This window comes from Colletes latitarsis, chromosome 6 (genome assembly GCF_051014445.1).
Source record: "Colletes latitarsis isolate SP2378_abdomen chromosome 6, iyColLati1, whole genome shotgun sequence".
Taxonomy (NCBI): Eukaryota; Metazoa; Arthropoda; class Insecta; order Hymenoptera; family Colletidae; genus Colletes; species Colletes latitarsis.
In genome coordinates, this window is record NC_135139.1 from 12,312,587 (window position 1) to 12,331,149 (window position 18,563).

The window sequence follows — 18,563 nt, forward strand, 5'->3', positions numbered from 1 at the left end:
ACTTTTTAGCATTCGACTTGTCATGTCTTGTGCCCGGAAACTACATTACTCGAGTCTTATCATTATACCTAAACGCATTTATTATACTGCCTCCACCATAGTTTCGACTGATTTTTATTTCTGTTTGATCACGCAGATCGTGCCAGTAGTACTGGAAACCGTCCGAGCCATCTAAATTAAACTTTTTCTCATCAGAGAAAACCACAACTTTCCATCTTTCGTTCCATGCCACATGGTCTTCTGTAAAAATTCTTCATCGTGAATTTTGATTAAAGGCATTCCTTACTCTTTTTACGTAACAAAACATTTTACTACCGTATTAATTTTGCTTTCATTTGAGATTCGTTCAATATACAATTTCGTAAAGTATTTGTTTCGTAGAGAAATGTTGTAAACAAAGTTGCATGATTTTTTATTATTTTACAGTACTTTTTAAATTTCGATAAAGCATCAAATATGGTACACACTGTGGAGTTTAATTACAATTTATCTATTTCTTCTGTTTGAGCATCGAAAATTTGTTTATTTTTCTATCTTTTAACGAGGAAAATATAATTTGGCGTGGAAACTAGTTATTGTTAACCATTTCGCGAACGTGAAAATGTATGTATGGCAAAGTTTTAAGAAGGTAAGATATTCAACTTTAAAATGCAATTTTTTTAGTGATTTTTTGGGATTTTTTGGGGGAAACAGAGAAATATTTTTGTATTAAGTTTAAACACGTATATTTAAATCCATGTTTGAAGAATATCCATAATTTTTTTCATGCAAAAACATTCAATATTTAAGAAATTACGATAATCTTAGTAAATGTTCTTCGAAAAGAGGTGCCACGATTCCGGTCGTTGTGCTCATCAAAAATGGAAGAAACATTATTCTTTCGAGTCCGATAGTATCCGTTCGCAAAAGATATTTTCGAGGGCATACTTTCAGAAAATGAAATAGAAAAAAATCGATCTATTAAAGATTCCAGAGTAGATCACTCCCATAACTCGATTTCATCCAGAAAGGGGTGGTTTTCGATCTTTATCAGGCACCAAGGGTTCCAGTAAACTATTATTGAGATACTTAGGGCGTCGTGTGGAAGTTTGGGAAGCTCTATTGTTAGTCGCTACTGTAAGATCCTCGATCACGTTCCCTGACGGTAACGCCGTCGACTTCTCCGTGGAAGAGCGTCCGTACACACGGAGCGACGATTAAGGTCAGCGCGAGCCACGAGTTTTCGAGCCTGTAAGCGGAACGATCTTTCCCTGCTGGGGTCTCAATGGAATTAGAGGAAAAGCCAGGGTGGAAGCGGCGGTTTCGACGGCGGTCGGCCAGCAAGGCCGACCTCCTCTGAAAGTTAGCTCGGCGGTTACGCTTGCGTCGTTCCCGCTGGTTAGGACAATGGGGAAAATTTTGTACCTTGCTCGGGTCAAACGACGCCCGGCCTCCATTTGGAATGGTAATGAGGGACGCGAGAAAGACGGGGTATTTCTTTTCCCGTGGAAAAAGACCGGCGAATTTTTTGGAACGAATGACGCGCGCCTGAGCTGGGTCGAAGCGAGCCAATGGGACCGGAAGTGGGAATTCAAGCTGCTGTTCTCTTGGCCCGCGCGAATATACACTGCCACTCGGAAGTTTCGGTCGTGTTAATGAGACGGAAACTCGCGAATAATGTAACGCACGAAACGTTTTTTTACAAAATGTCCTTTAAATCTGAGCAACGCCTTCTTGCATTCGACGATTTTCGCGTAATTTTTTGCTACGCGAAGCGTTCCACTTCCATTCCCTCTGTGTAATATTCGGAAATGTTGATACGATAGTGTGCAGAATTTTAAGATTATATTAGAAATAATTCATGTAATAGCAATCTATTATTCCCATTACTTTTGACTTTTTAATTACTAGTTTTAAAATTCCCATTTGGATTTAGTTTTTCGATTAAAAAAGCTTTCACGCGGAGAATTAATTTACTAATGGGTGTTCCGAGAACACTGCTTTGAAAATTATAAATGATGTATAAAACGGTATTTTCTGAGTTTGACATGATTTTATTTTTGTTTAATAATTTGTTCACGAATATGAAACGATTTAATAATAATTTAACTGTATAAATAAATTGAATATTCATACCAAACCAAATCCTATGTATTGGGAAAACCCGTTTTATATTCATTTGCAGTAAAGAGCTTATTCAAAATTAAGTGTTTTCAACCACAATATTTAATACAAAATAAATTTTCCTTTATATTTAGTGTTTTTCTTTACGAATATAAAAACATTTAATAATAATGTAATGGCTTGACTTAAACTTCTATAACCCCTGCAATATAGAATTTCATAATATGAAATATTTAAATAATGCTTATTCTCTATATTAGATATACGAGAATAACAAGTACTGAACCATCGAATATTTCTATTCGTTACACTATAATTTTAAATTATGTCGAGGATATCCCTGTACAAGATAAACTAGTGTTTTAATTCGACGACGTTGCTTCGTTACATTATTGTAAACTTAAATTAGAAATATTTAATCAGAATTTTAGCGGTTCCTTTTACGTTACGTTATGTAAAATAATCGTCCGTTGCGTGTTAATTTTTTTACATCGAATGTTCTAAAACGGAGTGGAAAGCAATTTTACCCATTATTTCACGTTTTCATACTAACTACGTTAACCATTCAACGACCGCGCAATTTCTGTGCCAACCGACTTCGCGTTCCGTAGATTTTATGATTCATCTGTAATTATCGTGAAGCTCGAGTAAAAACGTTCTGCATACCTCGATTCTTTATAAATATTAAATTAGATAAATCAGTCCTTACTTTTAAATATTCTCAAAGCCAAAGTTGACTTAGAACCGGGGGAAAATAATAAAATGATAATCACTTTATATTAACAAGATAAATATAAACGTATAAATATAAAAAAATGTGAACAAGATAGAGAAAAGCAATTCTAAAATTTTTGCATTCAAACCGCGAGATACTATACCTAACAAATTGCACAGAATCTCATTTCTTTCTTTATTAAAAAATAATAAAATAAATTCACTTTACTTTCCTGCTTTCCTTCGTGTGTCCCTTTGAATTCGTTTTCGCGAAACGAAGTATATTAAATTCACATTGCATTTTCGAAATCTCCCGGGGCCGATCTGCGCGTAAGTTTTAATCGTCGGTGTGTTTATTCGATGATTATCGCGCTCGACGACCGCGTTTCGTTCCGTCTCTGTGATTCCGCGGGAAATAATATCAGAGCCTCGCCTTTGAATTCCGGTGCACAAGGTAATCTTACTACGAAAGTTTTGTAGGAATTAGAGGACACTGGGACCATCGCTGCAGCTTTCGGTGGGCGGCGAAGTCTTTTCGAAAGTTTGCTCTGACGAAAGGAAATCGAGGAGAAGTTTGAAACGAGCAACCCTGTGAGAAAATATCTGGTTAAAAATACCCTGTCGACAGAGGTTTCGTCATAGTCTTCGAAAACTTTGCCCGGAGTGCTATAATTCCTCCTTGGTATTTCTTACTCTCCGATACGAGCACAGAGTCAATAATCCGATCAAACATCGTCGTGCTTACAGTAACCCTGGGCGGTGTTTGACATATCCTAATCGATAAACAGTGTTTTACAGCTTGCAACTACATGTAGCATCTGTTCCCACGGAACGGAATAACCTCGATAATTGTACGGGAGCTTTGCTTGTTGCGTGATATCGACGACCAGAAGAAATCGAGGCTGAATTTTGACAATTATCAAGGCACTACTGTACGTATCGTGAAGTAAAGAAACAGAGTACTAGAGTTTAATACTGTGTGATTTATTTCGGTCGAAGAAAGGTTGCTGATATTTTTGAACGTATTTCTAAACTAATTTTTAAAAAATTTTCTAAAATTGTAGTACTTAGATACATAACTTCGTTAGAATTCATGAATCCTATTCAAACTTATTTTCTTTAACACCTACCATTGAGAATTAATTTTTTAAAATAAAATATACGTTAAATAATATTCCGAGGTTGGTCTAATAAATAATTGTGCAAACTTTCGTCAAAAGTTTGGCATACCCGGAGGAATCGCGTGACAATTCTCAACTGCACCGAGGATCAAGAACAATTTGTCGCGTGTAAATAAATGTTACGTAACTTCCGATGCGTTCTCGCGTTTTCTTGCGCCTTGTACTCGTTTTAGTCCGTTTGCTTTTTAATCGTGCTAAGGGTTCCTCGTTGACACAGCCAAAAAGATCCGTGGTCTCCGAGAATGACGGACTCGATGATTAAAGACTTCATAGAAGTTACGAGGGATCCAGTGTCGTCGTTTTCACAGCTGCGGGTCCGCGTATATACGCGTCCTTTGATGCTCTCTCTCTCTCTCTCGGTCTCTGAAGTTAACCTACCAGTTGCGTTTATATCAGTCACGGCGAGGCTGAAGACGAAGGGAAGGCGAAGGTGACTGGTACGTGAGGTAGGTCAAACTCGTAGCACCGCGTGGCGCGGAATAGAAATGAGGAACCGAGCTCGAGGATCTCTCCTCTATCGATTACTTCCCTTCAGTATTCTTGAAACCGGACATTGCAAAAGGTTTCTTAAAGGCAGGAGCACGCTATGTCTGAAATAAAAATCAGGGTAGCTGAACAGAGGGAAAATTTTATTCGCCAACGAACATAAATGTTTCCCTCGTAAACTAGCTTTTACCCACAATTTTACTCCTGTGCATAATAGTGCAAACAATTCGTTAATAGATTTGTAAACTAAGCAAACATGTTGTACATTGCAACCCCTTGATGTACAATTTAATTCCAAATGTATATTTAATTTTGTTTAAATTTATTCGTAAGAGGAATGGCCATAGAAAGGAACAGATCTATTTTACGAATAACTCAGGAATGTAACCATGTGTCGTCTGAATATTGGTTTAAAAAATTCATTAATAGATTCTCATTTATTTAATTTTGTTTAAATTTATTCGTAAGAGGAATGGCCATAGAAAGGAACAGATTTATTTTACGAATACCTCGCGAATGTAAACATGTGTTGATTTTAAAATACAAGTTCATAAGGGGTTAACAGGTAATTCGCCCCTATTACCAGTAGATTTTTAAACACGATTTTCTGAATTTCCATTGATTTCACATATCAGTTTATACGTGGTCGGGGACTTTTTAGAATTTTCCAAAGGAATCTTCTGCAACAATTTCTACCCTCGAGCGGCGTCGAAATTCTTCCAAAGTGTTTGCTTTCGCCTCTGGCGTTCGTTTTGCGGCAACCCTCGAGAAAATAGCACCGCGGTGTCTCGAGATCGTCGTTGATATTTATACCGCGAAAGAAGCGAAGGAAAAACGCGAGAACAGCCGTTGCGCTAGGGGTAGGTCAGCCACGGAAACGCGGATCCAATGGAGAGAGAGAGAGAGAGAGAGAGAGAGAAAAAAAAGAGATCGAGTGTCCCTCAAAGGCGTCGGTTACTCCAGACGCTTGGCTCGTTTTCTTTCGACGGAACTTTTCCCTTCCGGTTTCGAGCATCCGTCTCGACGGGACCGCAGATGCGCGCGAGCGTTCCCCGCTAATTATGAACATTTTAAGCCATAATATTCCAATACCTCCCCCGTTCACGAGTCTCGAGACGGTACCAGATGTTTCCGAGCCATTCGTCGATGGCAATTTCCACGTTTTCCTCCGCTGAAATTTCCCTCGAGGAATAAAAATAGCCGAGAAATTCGTCTTGGAGGCGCGTGGTTGTTCGCTTCGTCCTCCCTCCCCGTTCGAGTGTACGTTCTTTTATTTCCGCGGTATCGAACGAACGCATAATAGGCGGAGAAAAACCTATAAACATTCGAGCCGTCGAGCTCTTGGAGCTTTAATCGAATAAAAGAAAGGCGTAGGACGTTGGTTGTCCGCGTCTGGTCGGCTTTCAATTTGTCCTTTCAATTCGCCGACTCGGTGCATGCAAGCTCCACGTTTATTACATCGCGTATCGCCCGGCTTCGAGGCTTCAGCCAGGTTGCAACAACGCCGGAATACCGTGGCTACCGCGTGCACTTGAATATCGTAGGATGGTACTCGAGGGAAATACTCGCGTTTCCAGGTATTCCTGGCCCACTGTCTTCCTATTCGGAAGGTTTCTCGGCCCGTGCCGAGCAAATTGATGTCGTAATTGTGACGCTTCATCACTTTTTCACGTGCTTCCAGCTGTGGTTGAATGGGATCGGGACGAGATTACAGACAGGGAGTCAGGGAACACGGGTACCTAATAATAGAAAAGGCTTGCCGGGGGGCATCAATCGTCGGAGACTCGCCGCGAAAGCCCGTCGTCTTATTTAATTCATCATCCCGTGCCAGGCGACTCGAACGCGGCTAATCTCGAGCCATTTATAAAACTCGATCAATATCGGAGAACAGCCCCGTGATTTATAAACCGGATAAACACCAAATGAGGTTTTTTGAGGGATGGGGTGGGTGGAGGGGACAATGGATAAATATGTTTCCCCGGTATCTCCGTTCGTGAATCTTTCATCGTTCGTCGTGAGGTCAGACTCTAGTTCGTGACTCCGAGTACATTAACATTTCATATTAGACACGATAATCGTAAGTTCATTCTATGACATTCTGTGCCCTGGCATCCGTATTGTATCGTTTCGATCCGTTTATAGAATTAAGTGTACCGTGAAATGTTAGATTGGAAGTATCGCGTTGCCACTGGGCTTTGAAAGCAAATTGGATTAGAATCTGAGACGATAACGATTGTTCGAGTTGTAACGATAGCTGAGACGAGTAATTTAACTGGTTATCTCCGTGTTGTCGGGTTTATTACTCTTGAGCTGGAAGATCTAATCAATTAGTATCGTAGGATTAAACTCGGTTGTCTACCAAGTTAGATGTTTCGAGATTTACGGATCTGTAAACTGGGGGACGTAAAACTAGTAACATCTGTGTTGCCAGAGTCTAATGACAACACTCTAGTATGAACCTTAGACGATACTGGAGTTAATCCTGCCGACAATCATCGCCATTAATTGAGTCACGGAACAGTGATAACTTCGAGCAGATCGGGAGGTCATACGTTAACGAGTATGTTGGAAGATAACTCCGACCAAGGAAAGTCAATACTAACGAGTCATAAGAATTCAACATGGATGGCGCTAGAGTTGCGTCATTTAAATTATATTGCGATATTTAAATTTGAGTCTGTTTATTTGTACTAAATGCTGACAAAAACATTGAAGAAAAGAAAATTGAAAAATTCAATACTGATGATGCACTGATCCATCTAAAGTGTAGCTATACTCGATTCAAGAGGACCTAATGTTCATGTAACCAATTATTTAACACTGTTGAATAAGCACTTATGATTAAAAGCAAAGACTCCCACATAAATATTCTGACGATTAGAAGCAAGTTAGCAATCTGACGCTGATGACACCTGATACATGAGATCCTACGGCTGACAGCACTCGATTCAAGAGGACACTACGTTGATATTATCAGAGTTGCAAGGGTCCTGCATTGTCGACATCCGTAGTAAGTGACCCAACACTGTTGACTTATCGAGTCAAAAGATTAAATATCGACAACTTCAATCAAGTAATGTGAGACAACTGTCGAGATTATTTGATACTATCGACAACTAAAATGAATTTTGGAGTCCCATACTAAACATTGACGACTGAATCAAGTCAAGAGATCCATCATTAATAATTCCAATCAAGTTAAGAAACCTGTGATCGACGTTTCCAATCAAGTAAAAAAATTCAACGCTGCTTCCAGCACACTGTGACTCTACGCGAAGAGTTGTTTGACATTTTTTTTATACGTCGTTCCCAGTAATTTTCAAGATTGCGCCCATGTAGCAGAGTCTCGGAGGATATTTTTACCCTTCACCGTGATTTTACACCGGGCCCCCAGTAATAAAAGAAAGTACGTATTCCTTAAATTTGCCTCCCATTCAAACGAGTCTTCATTAAAGCCGACGCCGTCCTTTTGATGTTTGCTCCTCGTCACCGTCTTTGATTCTGCCCGGCTATCTTTTTGATTAGAACGCTTCGAGCGTCGCCCGCCCCTTGTCGAGCAACTTTTTTCTGACCGTTTTCTCTCTCGCGAAATTTTATTAAGCAGTTCCGTCGACGCAGATTCCATTATTGTATCTGTCCGCGAGATACCGGCGGTCTTCGGGGCGAATACGTTTCCGTTGAACAAAGAGACGTCGAGGGATCACCTACATTCTTATCGCGATTCCTGGCCGGTTCCTCGTCGTATCGTTTAAGCGATAGGGTGCCTTTGTTAAGATCGACGAGAGACGCGCGACGGGCGAGAAAAAGGGAGGGAAGACGCGGTGGTATTGAATTTACACCGCACTGTACGGAGATGCAACAAAAGATCTCCTATTCAAGTTTCGGATTGCACAAAGGAGCTTTGCTTTCTTCGATCCGGATGGAAACGCCGGATAATTAAGTCCGGACCGTGGATGTGTTCTTCTCGAGCAGCAAACATTGCGTTGGCCCGCGTATTCGCGGGGCAATTTTCTGTGCGATGAATCGTGCATTACACGTCGCCTGCGCGCTGCGTTACATCCGCGCAAGAATATCTTTGCAAATAAACGATAACGCCTTTGCAAATATCTTTGCAAGCAGAGGAGGACGAAGAGTTCGTAGAACAAAAATTAATTTTTGTTTTTGAGTCATTTGCATCGTACGAAAAAAATTGAAGATATTCTGTTATCAATATTTTTTTTTTTAAGTACAAATATTTACAGAAGTATTGCAAACTTAATATTCCAGTGATTTGTTCTCGGCCACTATTATTTATAATGTGACGTATATGTGCGTCAATTATGCAAACGAGCTGATAGACAGATTTATTCGTGATAAATAAATCGAAGGAAAAAGAATAGAATTTTGCCAATCATTTTTTAAAAGATTGCCAGACGATTTGGCTGGCGCGTCTGTCTGTTACTAAACTGTTTCTACTTCTACTGAAGTCCCCATTGTAACACTAAACCTACCGACAATTCATGTATATCCATTCCTACCATGACCAGTCTTTCTTTTTCTCTTTTACGAAGCAATGTACCCCTAATTTTTGCATTGTGTACATAGAAAGTTGTATTTTGAAGTTTATTTGTAAGATATCCTCTTTTATGTCCCATATTTTTTCTTAAAGCATTGAATTCTAAGAACTAGTACAAAAATATTTAATACTTTTACTATAAACGTGCATTAGTACTTTAATACTATTAGCAAATTAGTCATTTTCATCGGATAGAAGATAAAACGCTCTTGAAAACAAATTTTCTTTCAAGTTGATACCGTAGTTAATACCAGAGAAAACAATTATTTACGAAAAAATGGCATAGTAATTATGCAAACATCCTGTATACAAATTTAAATGGATTTCCAATTAAATAAACAATTTATGATCCATTTTTATCCTACACTAGTCATACGATCAGTAGAAATTGCTGAAACTTCTTTGGGTATGTAGTGTCAAAGTAAATTTCAAAATAAACATAGAAGATAGTAAAAATTATAGTAGCTGGCATAGTCATTAGGTAGAGGATGAAATGCCCTTTAAAATGAGCGTTTGTACGAGTCGATAGCGTAATTAGTTCCGGAGATATGATAATTTTTGTTTCAAGTCGAATGTCAAAGTAAATGTCAAAATAAACATAGAAGATAGTAAAAATTATAGTAGCTGGTATAGTTATTAGGTAGAGGATGAAATGCCCTTTAAAATGAGCGTTTGTGCGAGTCGATAGCTTTATTAATTCCGGAGATATAGCGATTTTAGTTTCAAGTCGATGCGGTGGCTAGTTTCGGAGATAGAAGAGTCCGAAGCATTCATCGAGATCAATGAACTCGCGCGCGCAACAATAGTAAACAGTGCGTAGTAAATTCTTGGAAATACTACGCCGGAACTAGGTCACGACAGTCACGAGTCACGAGTCACGTACGAAAAAGAGAGGTCCGGCGCGACGCGTCAGACGGAGACAGAGATAGTCAAATTAAGAAAAATACCCTTTTACATAAATTACGATATCTCGAAAACGGAAAGTCCGATCGACAAAAACCAAAAACCATTTCAAAGAGGAAGGTTTGCCGCTGCCAACGGTGGCTCAGTTATGCAAAAAACACTAGTGGTTTCGGAACTGCACGCGTTTAAAGTTTAACTATTTTTAATACGCGTTAATAGCCTTTTCTAACACGGGGAAGCGAGAGACAGCGAAATTTTTAAAATTACCTTTTACATAAATTACGATATCTCGAAAACGGAAAGTCGGATCGACAAAAACCAAAAGCCACTTTAAAGGGGAGGATTTGCCGCTTCTAACAGTGGCTCAATTATAAATAAAACACTAGTAGTTTCGGAACTGCACGCGTCTAAAGATTAACTATTTTTAATACGCATTATTGGACTGTTCCAAGACAGTGGAAACTGAAGATTCTCTCCTTTCGTCTTTGCTATACATATATTCCCTATTTACATCGGAAGCTAACCAGAATTTGATACTGAATTTTGTCCAGTTTTTTTACAAAAAAATATAAATCATTCAACCGATCAGATAACAGATTACATATTTTTCTCAGAAAATAAACAATAAGAATAGAAGTGAATATTGGAAAATTCATTGTACGTATACTATAAGAAAAGTCCTAAAGTTAAATGACATTAAAATAACATTATATGTTAGAAAATCTAAACAAAATTTAAAAAACGGTCATTCGACCGGTCGTGGTAGCTTTAGTGTTAAACTTGGACATCCTTAGGTTCGAATCTGAAGAAACTGATAGTAAATGTATTATAGTAAAAAAATATATTTTGTTTAAAGAAACAAAGGGTTGAAACGACGAAGGCGATAAGAGATTTTCAGCGAGAACTTTTCTGTGTATTTCTATTTAGCTTTTGGCTGATCGTAGGCACGAGCAGAAAATCGTGCGAGTCAGCGACAGAACGGGGGTAATAAATTCGCGCCGTATTTCCTCGAGCGTGTGATTCTGCAAAACAGAGGAAAATATAGTAGGACGGAGATATGTACCGTTACTCTTTGAAATTGATGACGCTATGAGCTCAAGTTTGTCGGCTCGTATCGCGACTGGATCGAAAGTAAAGTAGTTTTTCCGGTTAAAAGGATTCGCGGACGGCCATATTTTTCCCCAAGCAAACGTTAGGATTCGTAAGCCGACTTGTGCTCCCTATCATCTGGACGCAAAGCGTCCCAGCGGAAGAAGTTGCAGCTTAAAAGTGGGTTTGGCAAGGCGCCATGCTGCGTCATCACTTGTACCGTGGAGACTTGGGTATGCCAGCGTGTGTAGCTACAGGTAAACGTATACCTGGTGCTTGAACGTTTTCAATTGGCGGTTCTTTGTTCGCTCGATGCCAGCCAACACCGATTCCTTCGAACCTTTCATTAGTTCATCGCGTCCGAAAATCGTCGAGAAATAACTTTTCACATTTTTACACCGATAACGATTTTGTGCACGGTTCACGCTAAACCTACCACGATTGGGGTCAAACGATCATTTTTTAAATTTCAACATTATTTCAGCATCATTTAACTTCGGGACTTTTGTCATAATGTACGTGCAATACATTTTTCAATATTCTTTTCCCACTGATTGTTGTCTGGAGAAAAATATGTAATCATTTGATAGATTGGACGATTTATATTTTTTTGTCAAATTCTGACTAGTTTCCGGTATAAATAACAATACACATAGTAGCGATTCGCAAAATGAACATCGCTCCGGGTTTGGCCTGTTCATCTTTCACCCAGCAATATCATCACACTGGGCTCTAAGGAGGATCCTCCATGTTGGGAGGAACAGAAGCGTTCAACTTACGAATCACGTGTTCATTTTAAGAATCATTACTGTATATGGAAAATGTGGAATCGAGAAGTCTTGTAATTTGCAACAAATGACAAAGAATATAATATATATTATTTATTTCCAAATAAAGGAAACTATATTTTCGTGTTAGTATCAAACTATTATCTGCATTCTGTATTATGAAACATGTTTTTTTAAAGACTGGTAATAACAGGAATACATATCGAGTAGGTTTACTGTTAAAGAAATATAAAACGTGTCCCACGGAAATTAATTAACAAAATTATGTAAGCGGGAAATTAAAAAAAAAGGTAAAATAAAATAATTCCAAATATAAAGTCGTATGTACGGCACAGCCATAATGAAAACGTTAATTTGGTTGCGTCGTCGTACTAATTTGGTTCGGTGTGCTCGATCTCGAGCGTTCGCCACTCATCGAGGATGCACACGCGCGAGAGCATAACCGGTTATCCGTGTTTATTGCTCTTCTGATGAACGAGAAGAGTTACAGGTATTGAAATTCATAAACATTTAGATAGGCGAGCAGATGCATAATTACGGCTCGGGTTTACATTCCTCCCGATCCTCCTCCCCGCTGCTCAAGGCTCTGTGGAAATCGAATCTTTCGCAAACTCGAGCGAATCTTTCGTAAATCGAGGCTTCGACCTCGAATGTCGCGAAAGATTTTCAGAACCTTGCGCTTGTTACGCGGGATAAACTTCTTCGCCGTTATAAATTCCCGAATATTTGTTCGCGCGGATGCAGTCCCGTTTTAACGCCTTTTTCGACAGTCAAGTTCCGCGAATCTAGAAACGGTACTATAAATTTACTGACCAATTCGCCCGAGATATACGACCGTTTGGAAAACACGCTCGCGGATCCTAGACGTAAAGTTTTTTAGAGCCTTATTCTGCACGCGCGCGGAATAAGATGTGTACGGGAACGTCGGATTTGAATTCCTGATAAGTCGCGAGAAATATTTCACGCGGCCCGCGCTTTTACGTGCAACGTGTAGATACGACGAGAGGGCGTCCATTACTTTGTTATACCGCGCTAGCTTATTTCAGTTTCTAAAACGATTTTTCCTGTTCCGCCGTTCGCGAACGATGATGCATTGGATACCGACGTTACTGATAATATTCAAATATTTCGATACCAAAGTACTCGGTGTCGTCGAAAGACGTCAATATATTTCAGGTTCTTGGTATCAGTTTTCGATACTCGTAGAGGAAGCGTAGCACGTTTGAAACACCGTGAAACGAATATAAAATTACGGCTGAGGGTGGATACAAATAACACATCGTGATATCGTAACGGAAGCAATAAGTTTTTATACGTCAAACTCTCTGTAATAGCGACGAAAAGAATCTGAAATTTTGATCTGATTGAAAGATTGGATGATTCGATTTATGAAAGATAAATAAATCATCATTTTTGCAATTTACTCAGATTTAAAATTTACTGAAATATTGCACTCGCTCTTTCCATCTTTTGTCTTTGCTAATTCGTGTTTTTAAAGTGGCATACAGCATCATTTTCAGTAAGTTTCCTTCGGTATTGCGAATTAACAATATTGTAATAACAAAAATTATAGAATTATTAGGCAAATAAATAAATTAATTTACTCCGAAGTTTTGTTATATTTTAACTATAATTACAATCGTTGAGTATATTTAGAAAAACTTGCAAATTGTTGAAGTGCTTGGAAAAAATCGAAAATGTTAAAATTATTTGCAAAAAATATTGATAATAATAAAAATGAATAGTTTTTGATAATATCATTGAGAAATTTCTCAAAGAACATTCATTCAAATGAAAATTAATTTTTACTTAACACACTCATTTCCATGATAGTGTTTAATAATCGGAGTTTCAAATTTACGTGTCTTTAAAACGCTTGCAATAAACAAAGCTTAATAAGGTGATTAATATTAAAAATACTACAAAATAATTACTCCATTAAACTACTGTATACAAAATAAGACGACAATCAAGGATACCAATTTGTTGATCGAGGCTTCGTTAAGAAGTTATTAACATTTAAAGTTCCGCCCATACTGAATTTTTTTCTCGAAAATGCGCAGGATTTCGGGGGTATGTGTATTCACCAAAAATGGTTGTATTTGACCCCAGAACCTAGAAATAATTATTTTAGAACGATTCGAAATTTTATTTTTTTCGTCAAGAAATTGAGGCACTACCCCCTGTCGATTTTTCTTAAAAATTCGTTTTTGATTTTTAGTAATTTTGTTTGACGCCCTACAGAAAAGTTGTCTAATACTTTTTTGTAGGTACCCATGAGCTCTACTTCAGAAAAAAGTTTCATTGAAATATATTCACAATTGTAGGAGTTATGTTATTGTAGGAGTTAGCTGTTTGAAAATTGGACCATTTTTATGGGGTTTTTCTCATTTTGCGGGGACAAGGACCAACTTTTCGGATATTTTTGCGATTTGTACATATTTTCCATCAAAATACGCGTAGTTTGTTTTTTTAAACATTAAAATCGTCCAATCCGTTCAAAAGTTATGACGTTTTAAAGATTCGCATGAAAATTCGGGCAGACATTTCTGGCCAGAAATTAGATTTTCGGTAAGGAATTTTTTTCTCGAAACTGAGTAGAATTTCGGGGGTATGTCTGTTGCCCAAAAATGTTTACAATTGACCCCTGCAACTAAAAATAATTTTTCCAAGATGTTTCGAAAGTCTTTTTTTTCACCCAAAACTTTCAACACTTACTCGAATTTTTTTCTCGAAAGTGCGTAGGATTTCGGGGGTATGTCTATTCACCAAAAATGCTTGTAATTGATCCCTGTAACTAAATATAATTTATTTAGAACGATTTGAAAAATTTTTTTTTCGCCGAAAAATTTCAGCACATACCCGAATTTTTTTCTCGATTGTGAATAGAATTTCGGGGGTATGTGTATTCCACAAAAAAGATTGTAATTGATCTCCGCAACCAAACATAATTTTTTCAGAATGATTTGAAATTTTTTAATAACTTTTTAACGAAACCTCAATCAACAAAGTGGTATCCTTAATTCTCGTCTTATTTTGGCCTCTAGAATCTCCCATTAAAATTTTTCCCAGGGGTGTCCGAACACCCTGTATACTCTGTCACGCTGTGATTTGAGAATAGATCTCAAGAGATCTTCAAAGTAATTTGTTTCAAAATAATTTTGAGTTCTTCTAATATACGTATCATATTATCTGTTGCAGGAAGTATTGCACACGATCAGTGCACCCAGCGGGCAAGTTCGGCGTATCGTTATCTTCAAGAAAAACGGCGTTCAAGCCATGGTGGAATATCCTTTGCAATACACTTTGTCCACTCGGTGGATCGCGTTTTACGTATGGGTCGCGAGTACGAGCTTTTCGAAGCACGATAGATGGTCTTAAAGCCCGAGAGGATCTCCACCGTGACACACTTCTACGAAACGACTCGGTACAGAAGTTTGTCGGTCACGCGCCACCGTTACAATGCAATGAAGATTTATAACCGGAACTCGGAACCGACAAGACTGGGTTACCGGATCTTTCGTTGTCGGTTATCTTAAGTATCGGATACTTCATATTGGAGAGGAGTCCACTTAATCGCCTGCCCTCCAGTTTCATGAAACCACTCGAAATTATTGAACATTTCGTGCATTGTACTCTGGTACTGTGCAATTTCTGTGCTAGTTTCAACGATACGATGCAATTAAAAATACAGTTCCACTCGTATTCGTACACTATAAAGCTTGTTTCGTATGAATTGAAATTTTGAAACAGGTGTAAGTCCATTTTTTTCGTATATTGAGATTAAGATAAGTTTGAATAAATTATAAAGAACTCTTGTCAACAATTCTGTTTTATTCTGTTTATATTATACCTCTCTATCGGTTTTGTGATTAATTTGCCTGTTAATGTTTGAAAAAAACTACTTTGTAAATAAAAGTAACACAGTTGCAATAAACAATTTTAATAAAAATAAAGGAAAAGAACTCATAAGAAAGACAATATTAAAAAAATGCTACTTCGTAAGTAATAGTAACGCAGTTGTAATAAGCAAATACTTGGTAAAAATAAACTGAAAGAATTCATAAGAAATAATATTAAAAAATACTACTTCGTAAATAGAAATAACACAGTTGTAATAAACAACATTTAGTAAAAATAAATGGGAAGAATTCATAAGAAAGAGAATATTTAAAAAATGTTACTTCGTAAATAATAATAACACAGTTGTAATAAGCAAATGCTTGGTAAAAATAAACGGAAAGAATTCATAAGAAAAACAAGTTTCCTGTCACTTATAGCGAATCACCATTATAATGTACGAATACGAGTAACTGTTCATATTGGTCGAATCGAAAGAAAAGACACTCGGATGAATGTACATGAATAAAAATAACAATCGTTATACGCTCTAGGGCCATTCTAAAGCAAAAATTATCAATGAAATTCGGCGACGAAGATCGTTGAACGTATCGTTGAATAAACAATGAAAAGTCGGTTTTCGGAAGCTAGAGGAAGCTTGATTTCGAATTTTGAGTAAACAGTGCGCGCAAAACCGATGGAAATCCTCTTTAAGTAGCGTTTGCACCGGGTTGCCTTCGCGCGACAGGTTTCTATTCGTCGATGAGCTCGCGAAACCGCACACAGTGTCTATATATTCTTAACCGAATCCTCCGGAAGCACGTTCGACTCGGTGGAATCGGCAACGAGAGCGAAGGAGACACTTCACGGAGCAGACATATACTCCGGATGCTGCACACTGAAAATCGACTTCGCGAAGGTGAGTACATAAAACTGATTCTCTTCCACGATTTTCGTCTCTCGTTGCCTCTGTCGAAAGAGTACCTCTCGTGAAACGAGTCGAAGGTCCGCTCATTATACGGGGCGGTCTGGACGAATCTGGAGTTGAAAGTTAAAAAGAGAGAGAGAGAAAAAAAGAAAATAAGCTTTTTAAGTTCCAACGTTAATATTCATGAGAAAGAATCCTACGGAGGAACGCTTCCGCAAATAATAGAAACGCTCTAAATTCACGTTTCTCTTACGTCACGGCGTCTGTACTTACGGTACCATAAAACTCGAGGAAATTTGCTCATTTCGTTCGTTTTACGTGCTCGTTACATATTCCAATTACTCGCGCCCGACGACGACGTTCTTCTCAATATTTCGTCCGACGTCTAATTAGCAAATTCAAAAAAATACGCCCGCGAATGTGTTCCTTTCGGGCGAGGCAACGCTTTGTCCGTGGCTTTTTTCTACGGATTCTTTTTGCGGTACGCGTTCAAGCCGCGTGGCCACGTACTCGTAAAATTTGCACTCGTATCTTTGCATTGATATTCTTTGTACCATTCCCGGGCAAAAGGAAACGGGGATTCTAAGTGATATCCGCGACTGGCTGAATTACCCGCCAGGGTAAGAAACGCTGTTCGAATATTATACAAGATGTTTCATCCATGGCTCTTAAATGATGAAAAATTTAACCCTTAATTGGTACCGTGGGTGAAAATTGAGAGAAATTTTCGTTTTGTTAGTTAAATTTTACTGTACTTTATTTTCCTACAAACTTGTGTTTTAAAGAGAATGTAGTTTTCATTTTATCTCCAATATTACAACATATTTAGCTGTATCGTTTTATTAGTTAAATTTTACTGTGTTTAATTTTTCTACAGATCAGCTTGTGTTTTAAAGAGAATGTAGTTTTCATAGTATTTCCAATATTACAGCTTAACCAATAAATTTCACAGTGAAGTATCGTACCAATCAAGGGTTAAATCGGACGTGCCCAAAGTGGAGGCATTTCGATAATTTTGACTTCCACGATTCGATTTAGAAAATCGATAGTCCAAGCTATTAAGTCGTTGCTGATAACCAGCTTTCCGTAGTTGGAGTGACTTTAATCTCGAGAACAATAATAAAAGTATCGAGTTTTTAATCTTTTTCTTAGATATCTCCTTAAATCGGAATTTTCTTGCTGAACCCTCGTAAGTCCAAACCTTGTTAAGACGAAACTTCTGTAACTTAAAACGGTTTTTCCCTCCAACTTCGACTTATCAAGTGACTGTATAATGGCCGTTTTATCGTACACGATTAAATTTGTCATGGTACTAACTTCCACGTGAAAAAGACAGAAAGATACGTTCTCGATTCGCTTGTGACCTTCTTATTTTTCTAAAAATATGAAATAGATGAAAATGTGGGAAAATCTTCAGGATTAAATTAGCCAAGATCCTTGCATACTGTTTACGACTTCTCGACGCGAGACGTATGCTTTTGGAAGCTTGTTAAATATTTATCGACTATAAAGTAATTTCTGGGACCCTTCGTTCCTTGTTTAAGGGCTCGTAACTTTCTTCGGCCATGAAACCGTGGTTTTATGTTTATATAGGATACTAAACCAACTAATTTATGAAACAAATTCAGTCACGACGTAATTGGGAAGACTTTTGCTCCAAATTATGCTTTTCTGCGCGAGAAAATTCAGTCGTTTGTAAATAGAGGAAACTACAGTTCTTAGAAAATGCAATTCCACGTTTCGACGAAAAGAATTTCAACTTCAAGGATTCCCGACACGATCACTTTTAACTTGTCGAACTTGATGGATGCTCGCGCGCTGGCCATCCATTAGACGAGTCTGCATGGAAAATCTGAAGTTGATATTTGCCACGATAAGCAGCCAGACCATCGATTTACGTAAACTTTGAAACGACGTCGCTACTTATGCATGATAGATTTTCATTCCTATTGGGCACGAAATGATTGCAAATCCAT

General features: G+C 38.0%; 1 protein-coding gene across 2 annotated transcripts in view; it reads left to right on the forward strand.

Annotated features, from left to right (window-relative positions):
- The window catches only part of Sm (heterogeneous nuclear ribonucleoprotein L), a 282,230-nt gene that overhangs the window by 91,391 nt on the left and 172,276 nt on the right, over positions 1–18,563 (forward strand). For both annotated transcript variants that reach the window (XM_076766982.1, XM_076766983.1), the window contains exons 4-5: positions 15,021–15,106; positions 16,482–16,578. In XM_076766982.1, the coding sequence (XP_076623097.1) occupies positions 15,021–15,106; positions 16,482–16,578 (183 nt within the window). The remainder of the gene's footprint in view (positions 1–15,020; positions 15,107–16,481; positions 16,579–18,563) is intronic.